This window comes from Heptranchias perlo, chromosome 6, assembly GCF_035084215.1.
Source record: "Heptranchias perlo isolate sHepPer1 chromosome 6, sHepPer1.hap1, whole genome shotgun sequence".
NCBI lineage: Eukaryota > Metazoa > Chordata > Chondrichthyes > Hexanchiformes > Hexanchidae > Heptranchias > Heptranchias perlo.
The window spans coordinates 36,088,131-36,103,106 of NC_090330.1; the positions used below are offsets into that span (position 1 = coordinate 36,088,131).

A 14,976-nucleotide genomic window follows, 5' to 3' on the forward strand; every position below is an offset into this window, starting at 1 on the left:
TATCCTTCCTGCCAAAATGCGCCACCTCACACTTATCGATATTGAAATTAATTTGCCAATTACACACCCATTCTGCAAGTTTATTAATGTCCTCTTGCATTTTGACACGTTCTTCATTTGTATTAACTACACCCCCCCCAAATTTTGAGTCATCCGCAAATTTTGAAATTGTACTTCCGATTCCCGAGTCCGAATCGTTGATATAAATTGTGATCAGTGGTTCCAGCAGTGATCCCGGTGAACACCACTTCCCACCTTCTATCAGCCTGAGTAGCTACCCTTAACCCCTACTGTTTTCTGTTTTGTAGTCAGCTTGCTATCCATTCTGCCACCCATCCCCTGACTCCACATGCTCTGATCTACTGCATTATGCTTGTCGACTCTTTGTTACTTCTTCACAGAATTCAATAAGGTTGATCAAGCATGACTTTCCCTTCTTAAATCTGTGATGACTACTCTATTAAGTTTTTGCTTTCTAGTTGTTTTTCTATTACATCTTTGAGTAAAGATTCCATTACCTTTCCCACCACTGATGTTAAGCTATCTGGTCTACAGTTCCCTGGACTTGTTCTATTTCCCTTTTTAAATATAGGAACATTAGCTGTCCACCAGTACTCTGGCACTATTCCCTTTTCTAATGATTTTTTATATATATATCATGGTACCTCTGCTACCTCCTCCCTAACTTCTTTTAATATGCACGGATGCAATCCATCTGGACCAGGGGTTTTATCCTCTCTCTGTTTGATTGGTTTATCAATTATCTCCCCCGTTTCTATCTTAAAGCCCTTTTTGATCTCCTCTTCTAATGTCATGCCCACCATGTTAGTCTGCCTGGTAAATACTGAGGCAAAGTGACTATTCAATATTTGTGCCATTTCACAGTTGTTATCTGTAAGTTTATCTTGTGCATCCCTTGGTGGCCCTATCCCTAGCCTGACTTTTCTTTTCTTATTTGTGTCTGCAGAATACTTTACTATTTCTTTTTATATTCCTTAATAATTTAATTTCATAGTTCCTCTTTGCTTTCCAAATTGTTTTTTTGACTTCTTTCCTAACCTCTTTATATTCCCTTTTGTCATCCTCTCCTTTATTGTCTATACTTGGTATATGCTTTTTTTTTTTAAGTTTCAATTTTACCCATTTCTCTTTATTCATCCATGGTGTTTCATTATTGGCTAGTTTGTTCTTGTTTTAGAGGAATATGTTTCTCCTGAACTCGATCACCCTTACAAAATATTTTCCACTGCTGTTCTCTCTGTCAAAATGTGTTTCCAGTTTACCTTCCCTAGTTCCATTCTCATTCCCTCAAAATATGCTTTTTTCCAGTCTATTACTATGGTTTTTGTCTTATTTATGTCTTCCTCAATCATTATTTTAAAACTGATTATATTATGCTATTACCTAGATGTTCCCCTACCTTTACATCTCTCATCTGCTCCGGTTCACTTCCCATTACTAGATTCCAGCAGTGATTCCTCTCTTGTTGGGCTTCCTACATACTGGGCAAGAAAGGAGTCCTATACACACTGTAAAAACACCGTTCCCCTTTCCCTAACTCTTCTTGCCAGTTTATTTGGTGGTAGTTGAAATCGTCCATGATTATTATTTGATTTTTTTTTAAAACTCTTTTCATAGATTTGCCTACATATTTCTTCCTCCACTTCCACTATTAGGTGGTTTGTATAATATGCTTATTAACATGACCGATCCCTTCTTATTCTTTGTCAAAATCCATATGCATTCTGTTTCTATCTTATTACTTATGTCCCTTTTTCCTATTGCCATTATGTTGTCTCTAATTAGTACAGCAATTCCATCCCTATGCTTTCTAAATAAGTTATATCCGCCAATATTTAACTGCCAGTCCTGTTCCTTTTGTAGCTATGCTTCAGTTATTTCAAGGAGGTATTGCTGCAGTTATATAAGGTATTGGTGAGACCGCACCTGGAATACTGCATACAGTTTTGGTCTCCATACTTAAGAAAAGACATACTTGCTCTCGAGGCAGTACAAAGAAGGTTCACTCGGTTAATCCCGGGGATGAGGGGGCGGACATATGAGGAGAGGTTGAGTAGATTGGGACTCTACTCATTGGAGTTCAGAAGAATGAGAGGCGATCTTATTGAAACATATAAGATTGTGAAGGGTCTTGATCGGGTGGATGCAGTAAGGATGTTCCCAAAGATGGGTGAAACTAGAACGAGGGGGCATAATCTTAGAATAAGGGGCTGCTCTTTCAAAACTGAGATGAGGAGAAACTTCTTCACTCAGAGGGTGGTAGGTCTGTGGAAATTGCTGCCCCAGGAAGCTGTGGAAGCTACATCATTAGATAAATTTAAAACAGAAATAGACAGTTTCCTAGAAGTAAAGGGAATTAGGGGTTATGGGGAGCGGGCAGGAAATTGGACATGAAGCTGAGTTCGGATCGGTCAATGCCCTGTGGGTGGCGGAGAGGGCCCAGGGGCTATGTGGCCGGGTCCTGCTCCGACTTCTTGTGTTCTTTAGATTTGTGGTTGGGATCAGATCAGCCATGATCTTATTGAATGGCGGAGCAGGCTTGAGGGGCCGATTGGCCTACTCCTGCTCCAATTTCTTATGTTCTTATCCCTACTACATCTGGCTCCTCGCTACGAATTATTGCCTTCAGTTCCCCCGTTTTGTTTCTGATGCTGTGCTCCATGCTGTAGAGGCAATTTAATTTGTTTTTAATAACTGTTCCCCTCACTTTATTTTTAAACAGTCATTTTGTACTTATGTTCTATAACTGTATTTGTTCCTTGACCGTTTAGGTTACCCTTATTCCTTACCTTGGTCTGACCTTTACTCTCATCTCCTATTTCTTTTATCTTCAGACTTATGTTATTTTATTGTGAATGATTACAGCCATAGAAGAAAAGTTTTTATTGGCAATGATCAGATAGAGTTGCCCATAATTACAACTCTTACTACTGCCAATCTCTCTAGATTGCCTACAAATCCCATACTGAATTTCTTTCCCATTGTTCAGTAGCCTATAATGTAATCTCAATATGATAACAGATCCCTCATTAAATCAACTTAGACAAGTCTCTATCTGATCACCAATAAAAACTTTTCTTCTATGACTGTAATCATACACAATTAGTAAAGGCGCTCCTCCTCACTTTCACTCTTCATCTCTCCTAAAAATTTTATAGCCAGAATATTTATTTCCCAGTCTCACCCCAGCTAAAGCCAAATTTCCAAAATTGCATCAAGTGTCTCGCTCCATTCCAACATGTCTCTAGCTTCATGATAATTTATAAGGCTTTGCACAAACACTGCAGCCCTGACCCTTTATACTCCCAGTATTCTTTTCCCTTATATTTTTCTTTCCTTGACCATTCATAACCTCTTTCCTATCTGTCCTACTATTATAGACCATTCTGCCCTCTTTATACCAAGTCTTCATCTCGTTCCCCAAATACTCTATCCTTCCTTCCTGCTCTATTTACCCCCTCTGCGAGAGCATTAGTTTGGGCTTTTGAGCCAGTACCATGTAGAGCTCCCCTGTCCCAGATCCCATCCCTTAGCCATAATAATCTAAAACCTTCCCTTCTACACCATCTCTCAAATTATGCTTTGATGCATTTAATCTGCTTCTCCCAAATGCACGTGGCATTGGAAATAATCCTAGTCACTACCTTTGAAGTTCTGCTTTTAAGTCCAATACGCAATTCCTCAAACTCCCTTTGCAAGACCTCCATCCTGCTCTTTCTTACATCATTGGTTCCTACATGAACCACACCTTTCCAGAATTTTCTCCACCCAGTCCCCATACCCTTGTAACTGGAAGACAACAGTTCATAAGGGACTCCTGGCCATAACTGTAGAAAAGGGCATTGTTTTCTCATAACTACCATTTGCCTTTTCTTTTCCTCACGGTAACCACTAACATATTGCAAATTCAGCTGAAAAGAATTGAGGCAATGAGAATAAAAGCAGAGAGTAGAACCTCTCAATTTTACAAAAAAAAATTCAAATTATACAGGAAGTTGTAAGGGCCACTTTCAGTATGAAATGAATCCTCCTCTTCACAAGTAGACAGTGGTCTGGAGTAGGTGTGCAATCCAAAACTCTGCTGTCCATATTCTAACACGCACAAAATCCAGTTCACCCATCACCCCTGTGCTCGCTGACCTACACTGACTCCCAGACAGGCAATGCCTCCATTTTAAAATTCTCATCCTTGTTTTCATATCCCTCCATGGCCTTGCCTCTCCCTATCTCTAACTTCCTCCAGCTTTAATTCTGAAATCTCGATGTTCCTCCAATTCTGGCCTCTTGCGCATCCCCAATTTTCATCGTTCCACTATTGGTGGCCTTGCCTTCAGCTGTCTAGGCTTCAAGCTCTGGAATTCGCTCTGAAAATCTCTCCGCCTCTCTCTCCTCCTTTAAGACGCTCCTTAAAACTTATCTCTGACCACCTGTCCTAATATCTCCTTATGCAGCTCGGTGTCAAATTTTGTTGATAATGCTCGTGAAACACCTTGGGACATTTTACTCCGTTAAAGGTGCTATCTAAATGCAAGTTGTTGTTGAACTGCTTAAGTGGAGCTGTGTTAAAACTAGTCAGTCCTTTAAAGGGCTCTGCTGAGGTACTCTGTGGGAAAGGTACTACTTAGGATTCTGTCTTTTTTCAAAATCTATACTTTGGTGATCAAATTCTGTCCATTCTTCTGTGAAAACCACAAATGAGTGTCCTTTATTATTCCTATGTTGCTTTATCTAGATATTTAATTTTTCTCTTACATTTTTAAAACCCAGGATACATAAGATAGTAGGAAACACATAATGGGGAGAGGTATGCAGGCTTCACTGTAAAGGGAAGGGTTGGGGTTTGGCGGTCTTGAGTAGCATTGGGGCAAGAGATAGTTGTAAGATATGCCGAGGGGGAAGTTGGGAGTTTTAGGATTACTGGGGAGGTAAGATGTGGGTTTTGGTTTACTGGGTGATTCCTGGGGTCTGTCAGTCATGGGGAAAGTTCCCAGGGTAATACAGTACTTTGGCAGGATGGTGGTCTTGGGGTATAGAAGCAATCAATAGAGGTACCAGGGCCCATCAGCACAGGGGAGGGGATGATGGCGAGACACAGGGCTTCAGGATATGACGGCACTGGTTCGAAGCATAAAATCCAGTTACCATATTTGCCGACAGTCAGAAGCCCTCTCAGTCAAGCAGTAGTGAGAAAATCCTACAGATATATGGTGGGAAATTGTGAACATTGCAGATTGTGGCATCTTCTTGAAGCTAACAGTGATTAGACAAAATATAAACTTCAAGCCTAGGTTGGACAGAAGCTGACGCCTTGAAGTAAAAACTGGAATGAAGGCATTAAAAGGCACAAAGATAATTCTGTGTGTAAAATTAAACATGTTGTCATTGTGAAAGTTAATTTTTGAATGTTTTTATTTTGTTAAAACCTTATTTTGCACATTAGACTTTTCAGTTACTATGGAAAAAAAATGGCAGAAACAAAATAATTAGAATTATTTTTTGGGTGGTTTCATTAGATCGCCTGACTAGCCTTCAGTTGTTATAATGAATTTGCACACCATCCAATTAGCTGTAAGAAATTTGCTTACACAGTGGAATAAATGTGTATATTACCCAATCAAATGCAGGATATTTGCATAAGTTATAAAATTGCTCAACAGATTTATAAATTAATAAATTTAGAGGGAGGGAAGGAAGGCAGGAAGGAAGGAAGGCTATAGGGTGCAAATCTCAAAGGATGGTGGCACTTTCTCTTGTACGTCTTTGGCAATGCCATATTTATATACAGATCCTGAACCGGGGGAGCTGAATGGAAGATGGGAATAAGTGCCTCAGAGTTGGGGTGGGAGTGGAAAATGGGCTGGCCTGCTGAAAATCCAAAATGTCACACCGTTCTTCCTTTTTCTTAAAATTAAAATTCTATCAATTGTGAAGAATAAAAAGTGCTTGACATTAACCAGAAAGCATAATTATAAATGTAAAAATTCAAAATTTTCCTGGGGACAATGCCCCCAGGCGCCTCCCAGAAATGCATCAACAATTTTGTGATTTCAGCATTCGTATTTCTCCCTTTGGGCTATCATGTACGTATGCTTTTATTCATCCAAAACAAATGAAAGATTATTATGGCATATCTACAGTTTATGTTATAAAGCTCATGTAACTACTTGTTTTCTCATGTCATAAGCTTATAGTCAAGTTTATTCTTTAAGTCTGCTTTTTGAGAGCTGCAACAGACTTTTTTTTTGAAGCTGGTCAGATTTAGATATTTAGGTTAGCATGTATGCAAACTTCCAAATTCATTGTTGTTGCTTCAATCGAAAGCCCTGCCTATTGCATTTAGGCATTAGCGCTGCTGTGTGTAAAACCTTTGAAAGAGCATGGGATTTTGCAATAATTGTAGAATAAAGCTTAGTTTATGAATTTCACTCTCCATTGACGCACTCAGTCACTACTTTTCACTGCCAAGTCAATTGAAATATTTTCCTCCCTTCAAAACCTAAGATTAGAAAAAGCAAGCCTTAGAGACCTGAAAAAAAAATTACTAGATAGAAAATCCAGTGATTTAGCAAATATATTTACAGTAATAAAGTCCCAAAAACATCAGGAACTTTATTACGGTGACAAGAACAGAAACAAATTTAAACACTAATTCTGCGAACCGCTTTAGCTCCTTCCTCCACTATTTTGTCTTTTAAAAAATGAATTGCCCATCTAAATCTTTTCTTTTCCATTCCATATTTATATCTATCAAAATTAATTTTAAATTCTTGAATTATCATCTTTCTTCCAGCTCCCAGTCTATTTAGTGGGAGTAACTTTGGGTGGGGGTGGGAGAAGAAAAAGGGTTTTGATTTATAAAAAATAACATCCCTAAAGCTAAAAAAAGCACCAACAGAAAGCCATTAAAACAAAGACTGTCCTGGTCACATCACAAATGCCACCAATTCAAACAATAATGATTTTTTAAAAACAGGACAGTTCTGCCAACAAACATGTATAGGAACATAGGAACAGGAGTAGGCCATTCAGCCCCTCGTGCCTGCTCCGCCATTTGATAAGATCATGGCTGATCTGTGATCTAACTCCATATACCTGCCTTTGGCCCATATCCGTTAATACCTTTGGTTGCTAAAAAGCTATCTATCTCAGATTTAAATTTAGCAATTGAGCTAGTATCAATTGCCGTTTGCGGAAGAGAGTTCCAAACTTCTACCACCCTTTGTGTGTAGAAATGTTTTCTAATCTCACTCCTGAAAGGTCTGGCTCTAATTTTTAGACTGTACCCCCTACTCCTAGAATCCCCAACCAGTGGAAATAGTTTCTCTCTATCCAACCTATCCGTTCCCCTTAATATCTTATAAACTTTGATCAGATCACCCCTTAACCTTCGAAACGCTAGAGAATACAACCCCAATTTGTGTAATCTCTCCTGGTAACTTAATCCTTGAAGTCCGGGTATCATTCTAGTAAACCTACACTGCACTCCCTCCAAGGCCAATATGTCCTTCCGAAGGTGCGGTGTCAGGAACTGCTCACAGTACTCCAGGTGCGGTCTAACCAGGGTTTTGTATAGCTGCAGCATAACTTCTGCCCCCTTGTACTCCAGCCCTCTAGATATAAAGGCCAACATTCCATTAGCCTTCTTGATTATTTTCTGCACCTGTTCATGACACTTCAATGATCTATGTACCTGAACCCCTAAGTCCCTTTGGACATCCACTGTTTTTAACTTTTTAACCATTTAGAAAGTACCCTGTTCTATTCTTTTTTGATCCAAAGTGGATGACCTCACATTTGTCTACATTGAATTCCATCTGCCTCAGTTTTGCCCATTCACCTAATCTATCAATATCGCTTTGTAATTTTATGTATCCATCTACACTGCTTACAATGCCACCAATTGGTGTGTCATCGGCAAACTTAGATATGAGACTTTCTATGCCTTCATCTAAGTCGTTAATAAATATTGTGAATAATTGAAGCCCCAAGACAGAACCCTGCGGGACTCCACTAGTCACATCCTGCCAATGTGAATACTTACCCATTATCCCTACTCTCTGTCACCTTTCGCTCAGCCAATTTCCTAACCAAGTCCGTACTTTTCCCTCGATTCCATGGGCTTCTATCTTAGCTAACATCTCTTATGTGGGACCTTATCAAATGCCTCCTGGAAGTCCATATAAATAACATCCATTGACATTCCCCTGTCCACTACTTTAGTCACCTCTTCAAAAAATTCAATCAGGTTTGTCAGGCACGACCTACCTTTCACAAATCCATGCTGGCTCTCTCTAATTAACTGAAAATTCGAGGTGTTCAGTCACCCTATCCTTATAGACTCCAGCAATTTCCCCACAACAGATGTTAGGCTAACTGGTCTATAATTCCCCAGTTTCCCCCTCTCTCCTTTCTTAAAAAGCGGAGTGACGTGCAATTGTCCAATCTAGAGGGACAGTTCCTGAATCTAGAGAACTTTGAAAGATTATAGTTAGGTGAGCAGATTGCAGATGCCCTACTTCCTTTAAAACGCTGGGATGGAAACCATCTGGTCCTGGGGATTTGTCACTCTTTAGTGCTATTATTTTATTCATTACTGTTGCTTTACTTATGTTAATTTTATTGAGTCCCTGTCCCTGATTCAATATTAGTTTTCTTGGGATTTCCGGCATGCTATCCTCTTTTTCTACTGTAAATACTGACGCAAAGTAATTGTTCAACATGTCCGCCATTTCCCCATTGTCAATGACAATATCCCCACTTTCAGTTTTTAAGGGGCCAACACTGCTCCTGACCACCCTCTTTTTCCTAATATAACTATAAAAGTTCTTCGTATTGGTTTTGATATCCCTTGCAAGTTTCTTTTCATACTCTCTTTTTGTAGCTCTTACTATCTGTTTTGTGACCCTTTGTTGATCTTTGTATCTTTCCCATTCGCCAGGATCTGTGCCATTTTCTGCCTTTTTGTATGCCCTTTCCTTATGTCTTATACTGTCCCTTACCTCTTTAGTTGTCCATGGCTGTTTTTGTTGGCAAGTAGAGTTCTTGCCCCTCAGGGGTATAAGCCGATTCTGTATCACGTTAAATGTTTCTTCAAACATTTCCCACTGATCATCAGTCGTTTTACCCATTAACAGATTTGCCCAGTTTACTGTGGACAGTCTGTCTCATCCCATTGAAGTCGGCCTTACCCAAGTCTAGAATCTTAGCAGCTGACTCACTTTTTTCCCTTTCAAACACTACATTGAACTCGATCATGTTATGATTGCTATTGGATAGATTTTCGCGTACAGTTATGCTGTTAACTAAATCTGGTTCATTACTCATTACTAAATCTAGTATGGCTTGTCCCCTTGTTGCCTCTAGGACATACTGCTGTAGAAAACTATCCCAGACACACTCAAGAAATTCACTACCTTTCTGACAGTTGCTAGTCTGCTTTCCCCAATCTATGTGAAAGTTAAAGTCCCCCATTAAGACCACTATGCCTTTGTTACATCTCTGCATTTATACAATCTAGCACTTCAGAGCTGCTGCCAGGGGTCCTATACACAACTCCCACTATAGTCTTAGATGTATAACTTATTGGCAGCCCACACAAAGGAAAAGCATGCCAGCACAATTAAGTTCGCCCACTGTGTACCAAGAGTAAAACGGAAAATTTGCACAGTGACTTGCGGTCATGTTATGTTAAAACTGGAAAGATAGAGATGCTATAAGCTCCTTCAAGAACACCCACTTGTGAAACTAATAACAGGTGCCATATGCGACAGATGGAGAGAATGTTATTACAAGTGTATTTAGTCAGTGCCGGGAGTCAAATAACAATGTGCCCATTTCTATCTTCTAAGCTTTAATTTAACAATGAGAAGCCTATCTGGGTTGGAGGGACTTCAATAATGATTGTTGATAAGTCACTTGTGGAATGGCATGAAACATGCTTTTGTTGGTAGCTGGATGCTCTACTTCTCCTCTCCGTCACCCCTCACAATAAATCATATTTTGTATTAAACCAATGCAGGCAGTAAAGCTTAAGCCTCTGGTTGGGAGTTCAATGTCCAATTGCTAGAGCTAGTGGGCTACCAAGGTAGGGAAACATACAATTTTCCCCACTCACCTCATTGCCACATTACTGCCATCAATGACTACTGGTTTTAGATTATCACCATCATCCACCAATTCTTCTACAGGGGAATCAGACCTTTGAGAATCTGTTGAAGTTGTGTCTCGTGGAGTCATAGTTCCAGGGTTACTTGTGCCACAGGAGGCATCAGAGTCAAGTTTGTTCCCCAGCTTAACAAGTTCACCTAGTATATCATTAGGTAGGGCATCTGTTCCTAATTTGTTCAGGACAAGCTGTACTTGTTCTTCTGAATATCCTAATTTCAGTGCAAACTCCATTTTGGTTTGGTAGTCTTTGTCTTCAACAGTAGGTCTTAAATCTTCCTTTGGTTTTGTTTCAGCATCTATTTTAAAATCCTGGACAGCCTCATTGCATTTTAGTAGATTTGATTCCAAACCAGGTGACCTACAAAGCTCTCGGTGAGCTTTATTTATAGGACCAGTCTCTAACATGGCAATTCCCAACTGTTCCAATTCACTGTCTGAACCCGAGCTGTCTGTGTCTTGCACTGCCCACTCCCCAACCTTCTCTGTACTAGAGTACCCTTTATCCATTGCTGTTTTTTCCACCATTGACCAAGATGTAATCACGTTCAGCGATTTGTCAGTGCTTTCCACATTGAGATGTTGTAGTCCCAGAACAATGTTGTTCTCATGCACAGAGTGATCCTTCAAGCCCATGAATTTGTTGTTTGTTGCATGTATGTGGAGTCAATCCTGGAGTTTTACGTTTTTGGACACACAACGGGCTGTATTTCTAGAAGGTGGAAAAAAAATTGGATTTCAAAATGATTGTTCATTTCCTCATTTAAAAAAAACGTAGAACTAAACAAATCATTCAAATTAGACAAATCAAGAACAATTTTTTTTTGCAACAGTTGTTTCAATTTCTCATTACATTAGGAACCCTGCCGCAGGAAATGTAGGGGGTGAAATTCCACTATATGCACCAGCAGTACAGGTGCATGCCAGCCACAGAGGGAGTAGAAAACCAGGATCTTTGGCTTAGTGCCCATTTTGCACCAGTCCTGGGCTTTTCAATGGAGCTGCACTTGGTGATTGGGAGGCTTGAGTTGCACCATGGTGCAAGCCTTATTTAGGGGAGTTTCCTTGCCGTCCTGGGAATTCAGATGCATTTCCCCATTGGCAGAGGCCAGTGCTGTGTATTTTTAAAGGCTGGAGCGAAGCACATTTGTACAGGAGCACAGCAATTAGAAATAGCTTTAAAACTTTGTGGACTGACTTCTTGATGAGATTAGTCCTAGTTTTGTTTTGCTGTTTTTGGTGTCTTATCATTGCAACATTGTTTTTTTTCTTTGGGTTGCGCTCCTCTATTCAAGAAAGGAGGGAGACAGAAAGAAGGAAATTACAGGTCAGTTAGCTTAATATCTGTAATAGGGAAAATTCTAGAATCTATTATTAAGGAGGTTATGGCAGGGCACTTGGAAAATCTCAATGCAATCAGGCAGGGTCAATACAGCTTTGTAAAAGGGAAATTGTGCTTGACTAATTTATTAGAGCTCTTTGAGGAAGTAACAAGCAATGTGGATAAAGGGGATTCTGTGGATGTGGTGTACTTGGATTTCCAGAAGCATTTAACAAGATGCCACATCAAAGGCTACTACACAAAATAAGAGCTCATGGTGTAGGGGGTAACATATTAGCATGGATAAAGGATTGGTTAGCTAACAGGAAACAGAGTAGGCATAAATGGGTCATTTTCAGGTTGGCAAAATGTAACGAGTGGAGTGCCACAGGGATCAGTGCTTGGGCCTCAACTATTTACAACCTTTATCAATGACTTGGATGAAGGGACCGAATGTATGGTTGCTAAATTTGCTGATGATACAAAGGTAGGTAGGAAAGTAAGTTGTGAAGAGGACATAAGGAGTCTGCAAAGGAATATAGATAGCTTAAGTGAGTGGGCAAAAATTTGACAGATGGAGTATAATGTGGGAAAATGTGGCAGGAGGAATAGAAAAGTTTATTATTTAAATGGAGAGAGATTACAGAACTGAGGTACAGAGGGATCTGGGTGCCCTAGTACATGAATCACAAAGTTAGTATGCAGGTATAGCAAGTGATTAGGAAGGCAAATGGAATGTTGTCATTTATTGCAAGGGGAATGGAATATAAAAGTAGAGATGTTTTGCTACAGTTGTACAGAGTATTGATGAGACCACATCTAGAATACGATGTGCAGTTTTGGTCTCCTTATTTAAGAAAGGACATAATTGCTTTAGAGGTGGTGCAGAGAAGGTTCATTCGACTGGTTCCTGGGATAAGGTGGTTATCTTATGAGGAAAGGTTGGACAAGTTGAACCTGTATACATTGGAGTTTAGAAGAATGAGAGGTGATCTTATTGAAACATATAAGATCCTGAAGGGACTTGAAGGGGTAGATGCTGAGAGGGTGTTTCTCCCCTTGTGGGAGAGACTACAACTAGGGGACACAGTTTAAAAATAAGGGGTCTTCCATTTAAGACGGAGATGAGGAGAATTTTTTTCTCAGGAGGTTCGTGAGTCTGTGGAACTCCCTTCCCCAGAGAGCTGTGGAGGGAGGGTCACTGCATATTTTTTAAGGCTGAATTAGATAGATTCTTGATTAACAAGGGAGTCAAAAGTCATAGTAGGTAGACGGGAAAGTAGGGTTGAGGTCACAATCAGATCAGCCATGATCTTATCAAATGGCAGAGCAGGCTTGAGGGGCCGAATGGCGTACGTACGAATGTATATTCGTGCGTACGTTCGAACGTTCAATACAGGCTGTCTTCTCCTGGACATAAGCCTTCTCAGATCTCATCTCAGCACAAATGCAGCTGAAAGTGTCTAATTTCAAGCTTTGCCATCAACAGGAAAAGCAGATACTACTTTAAGAAACACCACTAGAATATTCCTGGCCCTGCCCAAGAAATCCTAACCTCTGCACTACCAGTGCAAATCATGCTATAAACATGATTGTAATGATGTAAACACTATGTAAATAAGGGGACCGCAGAAACTCCGGAGAAATTGCTTCTCTGTGCTAGCTGCACAAAATACGCCAGTGCAATTACACTCAGAGCAGAATTTCAGACCAAGGGTTAAAGAGGATGTTTTGATACAATGGACATCAGATGAGGGTAAACATTGTGTTTACATGCTAGTGAAACTCAGTGGCAGAACTCCAAATGTATTAATTCACTCATCACACAACTGGACTAAACAACTAAACATTCAGTGTATTGAAACTTCAATCCATTTCTACTGAAATTGAGTACGATTTTCATTGTTTAGCCCATAGAGACCATCAGTAAATGAAATCATTGCATTCAGTCAAAGAACATGCTTGTCTGTACATAGTGAGAAAATAATTTTTGGGGTACATTTATACTGCAGCTTCAATATCACCACTGCTTTGGACCTCCTGCGCTGTTTGTAAAAATTACCCAAAGTTCCTTCCTGTGCTCTTAAAAAATTGACATTTTAACTGCCTGCAAGGGAACTTTGACTATGCCCATAACCATGGATGCAGAGTTCTTTGCTGGGTGAGAATTTTAAATCAGAAACAGGCAGTACATAAAAAGGTACTGCCTGGCTAGACTAATACTGCAGCTACCATTCTCAGGCCAGTAGCTACAGTATATTTCACGCTCAATCCTCTATTATAAAAATATTAGATATTACAATTTTGTAACAGGAAACCTCATGATTAAAGTTTAGTTTTGCAAAGAATGTGAGACACACACATGACATTTCAAATCAATAACAGATGAGTTACCAAAAAAAACCTCAAAAATCAGTATGAGACTGAATTCAGTGGTACTGCTGCATCAATGATAAGAGTTTGACAGCACAATTTTGTGAAGTGGTTGTACATTTCACAGTATCTAAAACAAGATTCTCAAGAGATTATATCTGTAATGCAAAAGGTACATCCTCCCACAAAACAACTAAAATAATTTAGACTAGCTTTGGGATGTCCTGAGAACATAAAAGCCACTATAAAGTGCAAGTTCTTTCTTTTAGACATAAAAACCTGTGAGATGAATACTCAACAATATGCATCTTGCCATGATTTTCTGCTCCTCTCTCCTCCCAGTACAAGGTCTTTGGAGATAGAAAGAGCTAAATGATGGGTAAAAAATATCAACTTTATCCAGACAATAGGTTTTCAATACTGAATACTTTTAAAGGGCAACTCCTCAAGGGAGAACAGTCACAAAACAATACTGCGGCAATGTGAAAAAAGGGGGTTGTGTGGGGAGGGAAAGAAAGAGAAACAAAAGTTGAGTGCAGGGATCTAGTGGTAGTGGAAGATTTAAGTGAAGGGTAGACAGTTGCTTCTGTAATATTAAATGTGAGTCCCAAAAAGTGGGTTGTCTCCCAGTTGGTAGGATAAAGGACCTAATGAAACAGGTACAGAAACTCTTGGAGGGGGATAAAGGATCCAGATTACTGGGGCACTGAGAGCAGATCTGGGAAAGGAGTGAGCTGTTTCAAGGGGACAGTCTACACCATACCAGAACTGGAACCAATATATCCTCATGGGGAGATCAACCAGAACTGGGGGAAAAGGTTTAAAGTGATATGGCAGGGCTGGGAAAAAGCAAGAGTAGAATAGTCCATTTGGAAAGGAAAGTAAGCTTTAAGTGTACAGGAAATAGGGAGGAAGAAAGTTTAAAATAACTTGAACAGGAGAATTTTAAAATAAAAATCAGGATGTGGTAAGGCAAAACAAAGTAATTGCCAGGCTAAGAGAATCTAAATTAAAATATGTGTATATTAATGCAAAGCACATTTGAAGAAATAAGAGTCATTAATTAAAATAGAAAGTCATGACATAATACCAATAAC

General features: G+C 39.6%; 1 protein-coding gene across 1 annotated transcript in view; it reads right to left on the reverse strand.

The window, feature by feature from the left end:
* The window catches only part of LOC137322901 (probable ribonuclease ZC3H12C), a 63,253-nt gene that overhangs the window by 19,948 nt on the left and 28,329 nt on the right, over positions 1–14,976 (reverse strand). Inside the window, exon 2 of the mRNA XM_067986114.1 lies at positions 10,136–10,897. Within this exon, the coding sequence (XP_067842215.1) occupies positions 10,136–10,821 (686 nt within the window). The 5' untranslated portion in view covers positions 10,822–10,897. The remainder of the gene's footprint in view (positions 1–10,135; positions 10,898–14,976) is intronic.